The sequence below is a fragment of the Thermobia domestica genome, chromosome 2, assembly GCF_964235325.1.
Source record: "Thermobia domestica chromosome 2, izTheDome1.hap1.1, whole genome shotgun sequence".
NCBI lineage: Eukaryota > Metazoa > Arthropoda > Insecta > Zygentoma > Lepismatidae > Thermobia > Thermobia domestica.
The window spans coordinates 309,356,807-309,374,464 of NC_137455.1; the positions used below are offsets into that span (position 1 = coordinate 309,356,807).

At 35.2% G+C, this 17,658-nt stretch overlaps 1 protein-coding gene across 1 annotated transcript in view; it reads left to right on the forward strand.

Annotated features, from left to right (window-relative positions):
• Positions 1–17,658, forward strand: part of LOC145679477 (uncharacterized) — a 50,211-nt gene that overhangs the window by 23,122 nt on the left and 9,431 nt on the right. The window contains exons 3-6 of the mRNA XM_081750056.1: positions 7,952–8,116; positions 9,171–9,266; positions 14,037–14,219; positions 17,273–17,450. Of these exons, the coding sequence (XP_081606182.1) occupies positions 7,952–8,116; positions 9,171–9,266; positions 14,037–14,219; positions 17,273–17,450 (622 nt within the window). The remainder of the gene's footprint in view (positions 1–7,951; positions 8,117–9,170; positions 9,267–14,036; positions 14,220–17,272; positions 17,451–17,658) is intronic.

The following is a 17,658-nucleotide window of genomic DNA, read 5'->3' on the forward strand; positions in this document are numbered from 1 at the left end:
GTTGTTATAATTCTAAGAACATACCGTAATGCCATTGATACCAGGTGAAGTTAAAGAAAATTTTTAAATGGGATTACAATTTCGATTCCGTTCTGTTTATGACGTTAATGTATTAGGACGATACACTTACTGCCATTTGCTGCTTTTATGTGATATACGTAGCAGACAGTTTTCCTTACATGTGTCTCAAAAATATTTTTTGATTTTGTTTGTGCTGCAATGCAGTTTGTTTAAAGTAAAGCGGTTTATAAATGAAAAGTAAGAAAAAGTTTAAGAAAAATACAGAACTGTTTCATTATTATTATTATTATTATTATTATTATTATTATTATTATTATTATTATTATTATTATTATTAATAATAATAATAATAATATCGATAATTTTGAAACATTAGAATTAAGTGCTTAGGAGGATTCGTGTTTTGCCCCATCCGAAAAGAAAACTTGAATACGTGCCTGCACTGAATGATAGACGTATGAGTCATGGTGTAGACGGGCGTGCTAGGCGATAGAGTCCAGAGCATCAAAAACACATACAACCTGCAGTTCTTCTTGCCGATTGATCCTACTTTTTACCTGCAATGATATGTCGGATAATACGGTATGTGGAATAAATACGGGAACGGTCTTACTCGTCCCCCTGCCTCCCCCCTTCCCAATGTTGAAGACAGATTTGCGCCGCTGGTTTGAGGCTCCTCGACCCTGAACTTTTTTTTAACATTCTGAAACATTGAAATTTGTTTTACCGGCACGAATACACGAATATATATTGCTCATAGATACGTCGAAAACGAAGACATTAATGTCAAGTAATGTTAACACGACAAGTAAAGTTCGATGTGACTGCACTGGCCCCAGACGATACTGATTGTTGTTAGGAGCGAGTAAGGGCACGTTTAGAGGGTGGCAAACAACTGAAAATAAAAGCTCCTACGAAGTAAAATGCCAAACTGAATTGAAACAGGCCTTCCTGAACGTGTTCAAGATTTCAATACCGACTCACTATTTTTTTTTAATAGTATTCCGTACAACCTACCTTACTCTCTAAAACCGCGAGTCAAGTCAGATAGGCATGTCTACTGCGATACTGGAGTTAGTAATTGCATACGACAATCATAATAGTAAAGGCGGTCTTAAGACAGGTTTAAAATGGCGGCGTGATTTTCCTAACTTTCACAAATCGTTTCCAAGTCCTAACACACTTATATTAGATATGATAATAGCCTGCTGATAATAAGAATGTTTTTGACAGTGAAAGTGTAAAAAAAAAAGAAAAAAAAGGAACTTGATGGGTATTCCAATTACGACCGTATTTACTATTATGGCTTGACGCTAGTAATAGCGATGCTATGATTGGATCCAGAGATAATAACAAAAGCGCGATGAAAGAAAATGTTTTGGCCGTCGCGTCGCCAGGTCGTGTAGTGGCTTAAAAAAATAAAACTACAGAAAGGGTACTGAAAGGAATAGGGAAATGTGCTTCTTAGTTGACGATTGAAAAAGTAATTAAATCATGGTATATGTCGTGAGAGTAACTTTGTGTTTAGTGTTCAGCAACATTTTTTTTATCTCTATACTGGTTTAAGGGTTTTTTTTTCTGTCTGATGAGTTAGCCAATTAGGTAAGACGCTTGACTTCTAACTGACTAATCCATTCAAATCTCCCTGCAGCTAACCTTTTTTTCTCCCACTACCGAAATCAACACCGGTGTTGTGTTGATTTAACACAAAAAGTGGTAGTCACGTTGGGTCACCGCATTGTCTTGAACATGGGCGGAGTTAGGATTGCCTGCTGGGGGGACAGACCTTTTGGCCGGTCTCGACCTGTGGAATACTTCCTAGACGAGTGTGGAATTAATATGAATAACTCATTTTTTGTCTAAAAGTTGGGGGACAATACCCTCCATCCCCCCATAGCTCCGCCAATGGTGTTGAATCAACACAGTTATTTTTTTACTGTGCAGGACATACGTTGTAAAAAGTAAGGTTAAGGACACATACAAAAGTCATCCAGGGCAGGGGTTCGAATTCACAAATACGTGAAGAAATTTCATTTCCTCAGTCAAAATTAAATATGTTGTAAGGCAACTTTAATATTCACAATAAAATGCGATGGAACCAAAACTTAAATTCAATTATAAATGTCGGACTCAAATTACTGTAGGAAATTAAGGAGTGATCACTAGAAACAACCGAAAAATTAAACATGAAGAAATAATTTAATAAAAATCAGCTAACAAGGCTATCACACTTAACTTTATTTTAAAAAAAAACGCAGAGCAAACGTAACGGTTTCAATGTTCTAACATCTTAATGTGTCATCCGAGTAACATCGAAAACGTTACGTTTGCTGTGTGTGTGCTTTAAATTCAAAAACTGTGTTTGCAATTTCGAGACAGGAGACGAGACGAGACATTTCAATAGACGTCTCGTCTCGTCTCGTGTCTCGTCTCGAAAACGTCTGCCTTGTCTTGTCCCAAAGAGTTCTGTCTCGTCTCGTTTACGAGACGAGACGAGACACGAAAAATAGCTAATTTGGACCACTTCTGGCTTGAATATGGAGTTAACGGATGAGATGGACCTATTCTTTGGATGCAGAATCAATGGCAGAAAATCACTTCCCGATATCACTTTTATCTTTGCTCTGGTATCTGTCACACACACGGATGAAACCACTCTATGAGACTTCCGACTTTTATGCACCGCACAGTTTGGAAGTTAAAAACTTGTCTAGTTCCATAAATATTATTAACACTAACATATCAATGATACTCTTGTGTATAATTCAAAAAGTTAACCTTGAAATTTATGCCGGATTGGAAGCAGTTGTGGGAAGGCCTCTTGCTACATCAAATTTGTGGGTGTTCAGGTAAAACCAATATAATCTTAGTATTTTACATCGGGTTAATAATGAATAGGTCATTTCTACTGTATATCAACTTCACGGACAAAAGCGACTCGTGGCTTAATGAAAATCCATTTGTAGGTTCTTCAAGGTCAATACATCAACAAAATAGCTGTACTAGAAGTACACGCGACCCATTACTTCTACAGAAGAGGCAAACGCACGTGTTTACGTATAAAAGACTAATTGCCTCAGGCACTTACTAGAAGGTTTGACTGCGTGGAAGCAACATAGCAACGTTCTATGACAAAGAACGCTGTGCTATGTAAAAAAGAAAAAATGCTCTGGGTTGTGTTATCTGTTGTTGTGTATGAAATACGAGTTTGTTTGTGTGTCTGTCTGTGTGCGGCCTGGGAATCAGACGAGTTGACCGAAAGTTACTAAACTTTGGTCACGGATACTTTATCCAGGCTCCAGACCAGAACGAAGCGTTTTTTCAATTCGAACCAGTTTCTCAGGGGAAGGGACCGTTTACCGAGACATGTAAAAACATTAGAAAATGACCGGTTTTTGTGTTGAATTTATAGTTAGCGCCGTCGCTGAGAACAATGGTGACACTTCCATTAGCGATGACTTTGAAAATAGGCTACCATTGTATGCGGGTCGGTGTCACCCTGGAGGTGGGGTACCGAAATATATAAAAAATATTCCAAAATGACCAATATTAGTGTCAAATCCTTAGTTTTCACGGTCGCTGAGATGAATGGTGATTCTTCCAGAGGCGTTGACTTTCAAATACAGGCCAATCGCCTGCGGGCGAGAGGCGTTCTTTTAAATTTCGAACCAGGGGGTCACAGGGAGCGTTTACCGGGATATGTAAAAGTATTAGAAAATAACCGATATCTTTTCGTTTCGTTGTTCAGTTTGTTTGCATAGGTATTTTATCTGACCCATGCGAAAAGTGTGTATTTCAGCTAGTTATTAATAAATGCAAGAAATAAATTATTAGTAATATACAGGGTGGCCCAAAAATAAGTTTACAGTGCCGTACTGATCAGTTCATTGCATTTTATATAATTTTTTATTGTTATCCATCAGATAGACTTAGTTTCTTTATTATTTGTTCTTAATGTGTTTTACTTACATCTTAAGCTCGGAAGAGCCGAAGCAAATAAACTCATAAACTAGAATGTTATACTTGATCAATGAAGAGGTGTATGCCTACTTTTGGACTACGTGAATAGATAGGAGTGTATTTTGAAAGAAAGAAACGAAAGTGTAAACATACATAACCGCATTTCACTTTATATAATCTATCCTAAACCACGGTCATTAATCTAAGATAATGTAGGAAAAAATGCAAGAAAGTAATTAATAATAATAAATATGAGCATATCAAAATATATATATTGAAAGGAAAAGGGTCCCCTGGCAGAACTTATTTACTCCAGATGTCGAAGCGTTAATCAGAGTTGGAGTGGGTCAAGTAGATCAACAGCATGTGATCCACTGCGACCCACCACCCACTATGACCCACTCTGAACCATTGTGACCAACTCCGACCCGCCAAAACCCATCGTCATCAACTCTGACCCATAATCCACGCTCTCTTTAAAACTAAATAAAGTTTACAATTGTAATAAAACAAGGCTGTGAAATTATCACTAATCGGAGTTTGAATTTCCACGGTTCAACGCTCAAGCACCGCTCTGTTACAATACCGGTGGATGTGATCTTTACGATATACAATGATAAAATGTTTGTCATGGGCCAAATTGCGATGAATTTAACTTTAATTATCATATATAATTATTTCTTTGTTGACTTACAGACATTTTCAGTGGAAAATAGGATGAAATTTGAAAGTCTCAAATCAAGGTAAAGTAGACCAAAGTAAAGAGAAGTCTAAAATTGGCCATATAATTAAGCATCCCGTACAAATTTAAAATTCCCATGTAATTAAGCTTGCAGTACAAATTTTATGTAAATTTTCCTCACAAGTTTATGACGTGATATCCTTATGCTGTAACGCTCCATACATAAACACAAGTTTCAGCAGTTATTATAATAAAAAGCAGTAGATGTAAAATGCATAAAACTGTAGTTTTTATTTCTCAATAATTGCTTTTCAATTTGTTTCTGAAGTAATATTCATCGTTTTCGATTATTTTTAGAAATCAACCCTATATATAGAAAATGCTCCCTCCCAATAAAAGAGTTTTAAAAATGATATTGAGATCAGGGCCTAACTATGTATATACCAAATGTCATTTCAGTTCACTTTGCAATTTGATCATGACGATCACACACACAGTTATATTCAATGTTTTATATAATTATTCGTACATTATAGGTAATTCACATTTTTTTTCTCCAGTAGTTAGCTCCTCTAAAAACTCACAGGATGTGTTTGAAAAATCAAGAAGTAAGTCCTATTGCTATTATTACAATTCCAAATATGATCAATTGCCTGAAGTTCTGCAAGAGTGCCTGAAATTCCTTCTTCAATAGAGACAAATGAAAAAAGAAGAAAAAAGGAGGCCTTGAAAGTAAAAGGTAGACAAATTCACCAGTGCTCAGAAGAAACTGTCTACAATGCACTGAGCAGAATGGGGTCGTAAGTCAGAGTGGATCAGTGGGTCAGTGTGGATCAGAATGGGTAGTTTGGTCAGAGTGAGTCACGGTGGGTTGTCTATCGCAGTGAGTCACATCCTGTTGACCCATGACCCACTTACAAATCTTGACGCAATTGACCCACTGACTCACTCCATCTCTGGACTGCACACACGTATAAAGCAGTCATATATTTATCTTAACCTTCTTGACTTTACTTAACCTCACTAATTTAAGTTAATCTACAAAAAATGCAATAAAGCAATTATTATTGACAAATACAAACATATAGGAATGTATTTTGAGAAAAAGAAAAATCAAAATGAACCAGCCGAGATTTGAACCCGCGTTGTACCGCTTAAGAAAAAGACGTTCTACCGACTTAGCCACGGCAGAACTTGTAACTTTTGGTTTTGAAGCTTTATTTATATTACGTGTGTTACGTAACAACGCTACGAGATGTCATTACTGTCCTTCAAGACCCGTTTCGTAAATTTACGAAATAACTCATTTAATCCTTAATCAATCCGATTATATCTCTATATACGTATATACGATGTATGTATGTGTGTTGGTGCACCCAAGAGATTAATTCATAATAGATTAATGTATTCTTGATGTTAATCTACAGCACAAATGCTTTTAATGAAAACATGGGGCCTGTTGCCGTAGATAGCTAAAGGCCGTAAATGAAATTCTAACTTCATGTGTAACTGGAGTAACTCACAGTCAATGGCTGATTTAACACGCTTGATGACAGCGCATGTAATGGTTGAATTATAAACACACCTGATAGAGCCTATGTAGATAAGTGGGTACCGTGTGTGACTGTCGTTCTCAGGATTCTGTGTTCGAGTCTCAGCCTAGACTGAATTGCATTTTTTTTCAAGGAATTAAACATTACAAATGATGTTCGCGTTTGATACTGAAAGAGATTTATCCTATGAAGGGAGAAAAACAAGACAATACGGGGGTAGGGGGAAAGACGGAGATTGTTTATTAATAAGTGTTAAAATTTAATTTATTCCCATGTCTTTTGCTCTTTCCTTTCCCTCTTTCCTTCTTTTCTCATTTTGTTTAGTTTTCCATACTTTTTCGGTCTCTGCATGATGCGTATTATTCTTTTCGTTTTCTTTGCATTAATTCCTATCTCTTTGATCTTAAAGTGAATGGAATTTCTGCAGATTTATCTCGTGGTTGTTTCTCTAAGTGATGCTCTCAGATAGTAATACTTTTTCCTCCAAATGGAGGAATATCCTGGTATGTTATGTTTTCGGGCATGTATTTGCTGTCATGTTGGTTGTCCAACTATCAGACATACAGTGAAACTATTCTGCTACTGGAAAAAGCTATCATTTCTTATGTATCCAACCTCCACTTTTTACAGTCGCTGACTGTACCAGATATAATGCATATGGAGATTCTCCTGAATGATTTTGCAATTTATTGCCATACGGTAGTTGTACAGGACGCACATTTGTCGTACATTTGTTTACTAACACCACCAGTTCAAATGTTTGAATCCATGTCAACTCACAATGCTGCTAGAATTGTAATATTACACTTTTAGGGGCGAAGCACATGAAAATAATGCAGCACATATTAATCAAAATAGTTAAGTAATTAATCGTACTGTTAAGAAAGTTAATATATCTTTAATGTAAAAATAATTTATGTGCTGCATGTATGTTTAGATTTTTTTACAATGCACGTCCTGTATTTACGATAGGGAAATATGACAATGCTACTCTCACCTCCTCGTAATAATAATAATAATAATAATAATAATAATAATAATAATAATAATAATAATAATAATAATAATATGATTACTTTCCTTCGCTTAACAAAATAATGTATGAAACTTATGAACTATGAAAATGTAAATTTGTTTAGCAGTTCGCTACCCAAATGCAAATTCTTAATAGCCTATAAATCAAATATAAGCATCCCATCAACCAAAACATTTGTGTCAATTTTGAGAACCCACATAGTTTATTAGCCTATGTGGATAAAACCAATTCTGTAAGATGACTATAGAAAATTCACGCAAGTACCAAACCAAAAGTTCAAAACACCCAAATCATTGTTGTTCTTTACCTTCTCTTTCTTTACGGCAAAAAATTCAAACAATGAGACTATTTTGGGATTTAACAATGATGTTGGTGAAGTCCTGCCGTCATTTCTTCATCCTCATAGATTGTTTACAGGGTATTTTGTACATAAACGTATTAAACAGTTGTAATTGTCCCTCAATAATTTTATATCTACAATTTTTGTGGAAAAAGAACTTATATTGTGTGTATGTGTATGTGTATGAGTGTGTGTGTGTGTCTGTATGTGTGTGTGTGTGTGAGAGAGAGAGAGAGAGACCTTTTTTTATGTTTCTCTATAAGTTCGTTCCGTATTAGTAAGCGTGACTGACAACCATAGCAGAATTGCCACCCGTTACTCTAATTTTCTAAAAAAAATATATATCTGTTGTTTTATAGCTGCGCAGTATGACTACGGAGAGGTCTTGGGTCTCTCTTACTTGTTCTATGAGGCCCAAAGGTCAGGGAAGCTTCCTGCAAACAACCGTGTTCCCTGGAGAGGAGATTCTGCCTTAGGTGACCAAGGAGAAAACGGAGAAGATCTTACTGGTGGATACTATGACGGTATGGTATTGCTTTTAGACACTCTAAAGCCATGCAAGCAGTGGTCGAAGTGAGACGGTATGCGGTGGTATGCCATACTGCCTCTGGTTTTTCAGTAATGAGGACATACCGTCTCTGGTTTTTCTGTGATCAAGACAATATTTAAGTAGCCGGTATGTTGAGTCAAAATCATAATAAAACATACCGCCTCTGCTTTTTTTCCACTTCGAACACTGCATGCAAGGGAAAAATCAAATAATTATAACCTCTAATTTTATTGGTGTGTTATTCATTGACATTAGTAGGGCAGTACGTTAGCGGGAGACTAGGGTTACCTTATGACAGACTTTAAGAAAGAGGGCATTCACAAATACATTCATAAAAAAGATGTGTACTATATTTTAATTAACAAGTCATTTAATAGCATAACGAGGAAATATAATTTAATTAGCTAACCTTCTACAAGATCGATTACAGGAATATTAACTTTCTTTTCTTTTGCGCTTACCCCTGGATGCGTGCTTTTTATTTCCTTGGAAATGGAATATTGAAACATTATTAATAATCACAATTACGTATCTACAAGTGTACATTATAAATCTTGAAGTTGACACTATTGCCTGTACCATAAAAAATATTCCTGGTATACAGGACCTACCAGCCGACTTATACCACTACTGCCTCATTTCATTTCTGACTTTTTAAAAAGCACATAACGTACATTTTTACGTAACTATTCAAACAGGAAACTCAGAACATTAAGAACTATATTAAGCGTTCTGATGCTTTGTATACAACAATGGAAACGTTCTTTGAATTATTTGCTTCCAACATTTCTGAAACAACATTTCTACTTCTATTGTTGCCATTGCCTACCTACTTTAGGAAATATTATCAACAAAGTTTCTAACAGAATTATTTCATCTGGCCTAATGGTTTTACAATTTAAAAAAAAAACAGAAGATCGTATTTAATTATGCTTTTTCTCTATCTCAACAAAATTTTGAATAGTAAAGTATTCTTAGAATGGTTTCTCATAAACTACCTACTCAGAGGATGATTATTCTATTTTCAGCTGGCGATTTAGTAAAGTTTGGCTTTCCCATGGCTTTCACAGTTACATACCTCAGCTGGGGTATTCTTTCTAATACAGATGCTTATGTTTCTACAGGTAAGCAAGTTACGTTGTTAATAATACAAATACACCTTTGAATATTGTTTGTTATGTTACCGAACTGGGTTGATGGTTTCAATTAACATTTACGTCTTGGTAGGATCTCTCAATTTTAAATTTATTATTACTTTATTTTTGTATTTCAAAGAACTTTATTCTCCACAATTTTTTTGTATATGTTTTGCTATTTATTGCACGAAATACATATCAATTAGAGTATTCGTAATACAAATAAATTTCACTGTCTGTTTTACAAGAAGTAATATGCACAAAATCATTATAATATATTCAAACCTGACTGATATTAGTAGAACTATATATTCAGATTGAATAATAAACAGCGCTTTTACAGTAAAATGTGACACGCTACTAATTTTTGAGAGTTATTGCATCCATCTAAAAAAAAAAAGTATTTTATAATGTTTATAATGCACTGTGCGTACGTGACACAAAGCAAGTTTTCAAAAGTAGATGGAGAAAATGATGTTTCAGTGCTCCTGACGCACAAGTTTTTGACATTTTGAACGAGAAGGTTTGGTTTCCTTGTTCTTATTTCTTGTGAAAGGTTTCACCGAATTCCCTTTTGGTAGCGCGTCGGGTGTCTATGGTCCAATGAAAGTTTGTACGATTTTCGCTTCTCGCAGTACTAACAAGGGATGTATGCGAATCGTGACAGATAGATATTTATGAAAATTTGTACCCTGACTAATTATGGATCGCTAATCATCGTGGTGATAGTCACTCGGTGCGGAAATGTCTTGCTTACCCTCTACATATAATACATATACCAGGCAGTGACTGGATAAGGTTGTGCCGAGTTATACTCCAAAAATGCCGGGAAAAGACAGAAAATAAAAGATGTGTGCAAATAACCTGATACCTATGAGAGGGGGACGCAAGATCAAGAACACGGCAGTAGTATCGCACAAGCAGTGTTGCCACTCCAACACAAACATATAGTTTTTCAAATAGAGCGTATGCCATTTTATGGCATTAAAACAATTGGCATAAAATGGGAACGAAAATAATCAAAAGATGAGTTACCAGTGTTGCCAAATAAGGGAGATATGAGGCTCTAAAGTTGAGAAGTTACGGGGTCCGTACAGAGAAACGAATAAATGTACAACAAGGCTGCAGAAGGAACAAATGTACAGTAGGGAGTAAACCACACTATATACAGTGTTCAGTGTCTAACAGGCTTGATACAGGATTCACGCAAAAAAGGGAACATGTTAGAGTAGCCATATAAAGAAGAAGTCACATGTGACATAGGTGCAAATGTGAACAGAAAGTCTTTCTGTGGCGCAGCAATTCCAATGGTGTTTGTGAGGAATCGATATCTCGAGCTGTTCTTGAGAACTATAAAATGAAACATTGTCTTGGGGTTGAAACATTGCATAAAATCCTGCATGCCTTCCAAACCACAGAAACGACGGTGTAGCGCCTAAAAAGATTACAGAAAAACTCTGGCGTAAAAGCGAACAAATACATGACAAGAAAGTCAGAATTTATTCGCAAAGATTAATGACCTACGATAGGTGTCAGTCAAGAGTATAGGATACGTTAACATGTGAGACCACAATGAAGACAAAACACACTGCATTCAGGTTAAGAACAATATACAGGCGCAAAATATTTTAACATAATACACCAATGCATACAACAGAAAAACATAGATAGTATGGCAAAATAAGTACATTTCTTGCCCTAGCTGCACACTCGATATGAAGCATCAAGCCTGTTAGTCACTGAATACTATGCATGGTGTGGTTTAATCCCTACTGTACATTTGTTCCTTTCGCAGTCTTGTTGTTGTTGTACACTTGTTCGTTTCTTTATACAGGTCCCATAATTTCTCAACTTTAGAGCCTTAGGCCTATGTCTTCCTTATTTGACAAAATTGATAACCCACCTTTTGCTTAGTTTCTTTCACGTTGTAATGCCATAAAATGGTATACATTTTATTTGAAAAACTATATGTTTGTGTTTGGATGGGAACACTGCTTGTGCGATACTACTGCCGTATTTTTGGTCCCGTGTCCTCCCCCGATAGGTTTCAGGTTACTTGCACACATTTCTCATTTACTGCCTTTTTCCGATACTTTTAGGGTATAACTCGTCACAGCCTAACCCGGTCACTGTCTGGTATATGCATTATACTTAGCGGGTAATGATAAGGATCTCTTATGAGGATCTGATGAGGATATGATGAGGATCTTGGCTAGAAGATCGAAACGTCACGTGTAAATGTGTTTTTATATTAAATAAGTGCAGTCTTGTTCAGCAGTGTGTTTATTTAGCGAGTAAACAAGGCATTTCCGTACAGAATGACTATCACCACGATGATTAGCGATCCATAATTAGTCAGGGTACCAATTTTCATAAATATCTAGCTGTCAAGGTTCCCATAAGTCCCTTGTAAGTACTGCTATCAATTCACAAGAAATTCTACTTTTTCTCGTCTCGATATACGATCTGTGTTCATCAGTAGGAATGTGTTGGCCTCTTCCCGTCGTTCTCAAATGCATAATATTAAGAAGCTTGGTATCAGTGAGCGTAGAAATATTTTTTCATCATTGGACGCACTTATTTTTTTTCAAAATGGAAATGAAAACCACGTGGGTTCCTTTGGGGAACTGTGTGGGATCCACCAGCACAGTTAAGGGTTAATAGTCTATATGTAGTCAATTATACCCTCGGTGTAACTACATTAGTGAACGAATATAATCATTAGCAAAGAATGACAGAGAAAGAGAAAAAATAATTTGAGTTTTTTAAAACTGTGGTGTGGGACCGTAGTTTCTCATTGGTGAAGTGTTCACTGTGGTGAGTGAGATTCCTGGTTACATTCCAGTTCGCACCAAGTGCGATTTGTGGTAAACAGTTATCGTGTGCGTGGGTTTCCTCGGGGTTCTCCCATTTCCTGTCACTTTCTTCATTTCATTGTTCTCACCATCGCCGTTTCCTTTAGCCTACAAGGCAAAACTGTGAGACATAAAGCTCAAAGATTTCATTTCATGTAATTCAAAAGAAGGTAAAATAAATAACAGTAATAGTAGTAAACAAAACCGTCTATAACGTATACAATAATAGGTATGAACCTCTGCATTAAACTTCCTTACTTTCATTTAGCCTACAAAATTAAATCAAGTCATGCTGCACTTATTACTAGAACATTTTGTTTATGAAATATGAACATAATTATTATAGATGTTCTCGAAAAACATGGAGGAGGACACACACCAAAAACTAAATAACTGATGTTTCATTTGAAATGTCATAAAGCAATGCTATATTGCAGGCTTCTTATTGTTTATTTGTATAATTTCTGTATGAGTAAAGTCGTCTGAGCAATTTTTGAGACGATCATTTGAATAAATTCACTCCAAGAATCAACTATCCCTTGTGAACAGTTTCAGAAGAAATAAACTTGCGTCAAGATTGTTGAAGGAGTTTTCTTTTCGTTTTCCTTTTACGAAATGTGCACAAACTTGGCTGAGTATTTTTGGTGAATAAACTGATTGAAAAAAAAAACTTACCCCAAGAATAAACTACCCTCTGCGGATATCTTAAGAAGAAAAGGTTTATATCACAGAATGGGAAAGTTAAAATATTTGTGAAAAATAGTAAAATTTGTCTGAGAAATTTTCGAAATAAAAAGCGTCTGAAAAAATCACCCTGAGAGTAATTCTAAAGTAAACCTCCGTTTCAAAATGGAGTAATTTCCATTTTAAAAATAGCTTCAGAAGAATATTAGATATAGTGTTGTTAATATTTACTTATGAAATGTGAAGAAAATCGGCTGAGCAGTTTTTGAGAAAATCGCCTGAAACAATTCATCCCCAAGAGTAGACTGTAACTTTGAGGAGTTTTCCAGGAGGAACAGCCTATGCTGCATTGTAGCGTTGTCAAGCAAACATATACGAGAATTTCTTAAATATCAACAAAATTATACCAGATGCTTCTGGATAACTCATAAAAAAACACCCCCAAGAGAAAACTTATAGATTTTTTCAGGAAAAATTACTAACGCCAAATTGTAGGGCTGTTAATGAAATACGAGCAACAATCTTAATTTATGAAATGTGAACAAATTCTGCTGTGTCGTTTTTGAAATTTATCCCAAGGGAACTTACTCCGAAGAGTAAACTATCTCTTCTGGATTTTTTCTGGAAACAATATTTATACTATGATATACGTTTGTTCTTTGTATATTGATTTATGAAATATAAACACAATCGTTAGAGAAGTTTCCCAGAAAACCTCGAATTTTGATTTTCATCCTTCAGTAAACAACTCTTATTTTTGGGAGTAGGAAGAAAATTCGAAAAAATAAAAACTGAAGAATCTTATAAAAGCTTTAGTTAAAAATTTAATCTAAGTATGTTGAACGATATGACATCTAGACGAGCGTACATACATTAAGACGGAAAAACATTCATAAATCACTTTGATGGAATGTAGGTGCCATGAAACATGTCAATCCCTTAAAAGTATCGAGTTCGATTATTTTTCATAATCACCATATTTTTGTGCTATCGCCTCTAGAAAGTAAAAATAAAATTTGAAAACCTTATTCTATAAAATATTTTATCTTAGCCCCAAAAGGTCAATTTCATTCGTCTCCATTGCTTCTATATTAAATAAAGATATATGCCATGATACATTCCTTATAAATGAATGCATTCCAAAAAAAGTACTCTTTCTTAACAGTACTCTTTCTTTCGTAACACTCCTCATTACACAAAGCTTTCTTTTCCTTTATAGAGCAACTCGAATATGCAACGGATGCTTTGAAATGGGGTACTGATTACTTCATCAAATGCCACGTGGAACCCCATGTTTTCTACGGCCAAGTTGGTAATGGAACGAGTGACCATGCGTATTGGGGAAGACCAGAGGAAATGACTATGGCAAGACCAGCTTTCAAAATTGACGAAGAACACCCAGGTACTAGAATAAATTCATTGTATTCCGAGGATGGAGGCAGAATGAACTATTCACGTATATCTATATATACATAGATAGATAGATAGATAGATAGATAGATAGATAGATAGATAGATAGATAGATAGATAGATAGATAGATAGATAGATAGATAGATAGATAGATAGATAGATAGATAGATTCATTTATTTATTTATTCACTAAGTTGTATACAGCACAAGGTCATTGGCCTGAAACAGAATATCAACATTGAAAACACAAATATAAATCAAAGAAAGCTCACCTCTAAATTTACAATATTCTCTTCAGTTGATTTCTAAATCTTCACTGAGTAGTAAAAATGTTGAAATCTGTTGAAACTGTGTTATAACCTTGCGCTAGTCTGTAAAACAAGGAGCACTTAACAATTGATAACCTATGAGACTCGTAGGTTAGTAAATTTAGAAAGCGAGTTCGCCGATAAGGAACAAGAAGATAAATCTGTGGTAATAAGAATTCAGAATCAACTTTACCTTTGATAATGTAAGATAGGTAAAGTAAATTAGCTGTGCGACGTGGTTTCTCAGGGGCACATAAGTTTATTAAAGACATTAGTTCCTCTCTTAAATGCTTACGTAACTCAGGAATTCTAAATTTAACTATCGCAAGAAAGAACTTTGAAAACGAGTCGATGTGAGATAGATTAGTAGGCACAGCCATATTCCATACAGATGAACAATATTCAATGATCGGGAAAACAAAGCCTTGTAAAAAAACATCGCAAGGACAGGGAGACTTTGTATTTAAGAAAATCTAAAAAAAAAGTAGACCAAGTAGATTCATGGCTTTGGATGAGGTTGATATATTGTGATTCTCAAAGAAGAGTTTTTCGTTAGGGACAACACTTAGCTCTTTTTGAGATGGAACTCGTTTAATGGGTACATTATTGACCTTATATATCTGACAAAGTACATTCTTTCTTAGGGAGATAAAAAGGGTAGAAGAACATTCGTTGGGGTTTAAGATCAGATTCCAGTTGGAACACTAGTTACTTAACATGTCTATGTCAGCTTGTCGTGAAGATATATCATCTACGGTGTTAATAACTCTATGGAGTTTACAGTCATCGGCAAAGAGCAAAATATTAGAAGAAGGGATTGAAAAGATGCTAGGTAAGTCGTCTATATACAGTAAAAAAAACAGAAGTGAGCCAAGCACACTCCCCTGAGACACTTCGGATAAGACGGGACTATACGAAGACAGGAACCCAGGAAAAGTAGCACATTGTTCTCTCCCTGAGAGATAACTATCTAGGAAAGAGAGAATCTTGGATGTTATGTCTATTAGAGGGTTTATAAAGAAGAAACTTGGTGTTTATGGAATCAAAACCCTTAAATATGTCAAAGTAAACTACATCAAGTTGGGAGTTAGCAGTTACTGCTTGGGTTGCATGTGTGGCTAACACTGACAAATTGGTAAGAGACGAACCATGCTGAAAATTGTTTAGAAATGGTTTGACAAAGCTATATATTCTGTCTTTAACTATTTTCTCACAAAGAATATACACAGAAGAGAGAAGAGAAATTGTTCTGTAGGATGGAACTTGTTTTCTCTCTCCACACTTGAAAATAAGTATGATATTGGCAGTTTTCCACAAAATGAAAAAGGTGCCTTCCAAAAAACATCCGTTGAATAATAATTACAGAGGGTAAGCGAGCGAGTGTGCTGTGTTACAAAGAAAAACTGTACTAATATTGTGAGGGCTAGAGGATCGGCGAGAAGATAGTGAGGAAATAGTTGATTCCATTTCATTGAGGGAGTTAGTAATTGCAGTCAGCGGACACGAATTCACAGGTTGGATCTTAAGTAGAAAAGGGGGAGTCCCAAGCTTAGAAAACCTATTGCAGAAATGCTCATTGAAATCAATAGCTCTATCTTTTCCCTCAAAAGTATTAAAATTGTACTCAACTTCCAGCAGGATTCGAGGTTGCCTTGGGCTTAATGTGATGGAGTAAAGGACAGTTTCTCAATCTAATTAACCTGAAACATCCGAAACTTGCATTCCAATTCGAAACGAATGTTGATGTATCTTTGATTGCTTACTCGCTCATATTAGGTTTGCTGCCTTAAATAATTTGAACTAGAAAAACAAATCACTGAAGAAAGCAACATTTGTTTTAAGACTTGGCCGAAATAATCGATGTAATTATCTACTGCAAAAACATAAACTTTCGTTCTGTGGAGCAACGAACACACATACTAACATTATAATCTTATAAGGCCAACTATTGTGATCCTAAAAATACACACATACCACTCTTACTTAGCTTATACAGCTGCAGTTCTTCTCTACGTTTTTTCTTTCTTTTTGACAGACGACACACTTTACTGAACTTCTATAACATCGCGATACACTTAGGTCATGTTAGAATTGATTAGAATTCATCATTGGTGCCACTGTTGAGGTCGTTGACTGGTACAGTCTGGCTAGAAAATTCATACTAACCTTATGTTAAACGTTTCATAATAAAAATAAAAAAATGTCATCTAAAATCTAGACTTATAAGCTTTCTAGGCAAAATAAAATTTATTTTTAGTCTAAAATTAAGCCACACACTCCATGGGGCTGCACGGGACATCAATTAGGATAAGGCACTATTTGAATTAAGAAATCATCTCTCGTGCTTCCCTAAGAATTACAGATATTGTAATGTTTAATGTTTCTGATTATCATTATTCAATGAAAGAAGAGAAATTACATTATTTATATTACAAATTACAATAAGACAATGTTGATAACTAATTTACATAACAATATAATATGAAAATAAACAATTAGTATAGCTAAACTACAGAAGTATAATAACGCAAAAACATGAGATTATCTACAAAATATAATACAAAATCGAAATTATCCGAGGAAAATGGATTTCTAAATTTCTCTTAATTTATATATTCAACCCTTAACTAAAGGAAGTAAAATATTCGATTTCGCATACTAATGCAGTGTTTAACATAATAATCTCAATGTCTGTTAGTTGGGTGGAAATTTGCTATTTTGTTCTCTTTCTAAAGGATCTGATCTTGCTGCTGAAACTGCAGCTGCAATGGCTGCTACCTCCATTGTCTTCCGGGACATCAATAGCACCTACTCAGACGAACTCCTGAGTCACGCTGAACAACTTTACGAATTTGCTCTCAATTTCCAAGCAATATACACGGATTCCATTACAAATGCTATTGATTTCTATGCGTAAGTAAAATATAATTGAGATAAGAATTTATTTTATTGGATTTAAATTAGAAAAATAAACATATTTCTAAATTAAACATTTTCACCTTGTGCGTCTCGACCTCTTAACCTCCACTGTTATCTTGTTCAAAAGAAGCGGAGATTTTTAGAACTGGATGAGAGATCAATTCACAACTAACGTACGGTAACATCTTCCTTCAATGCTTTA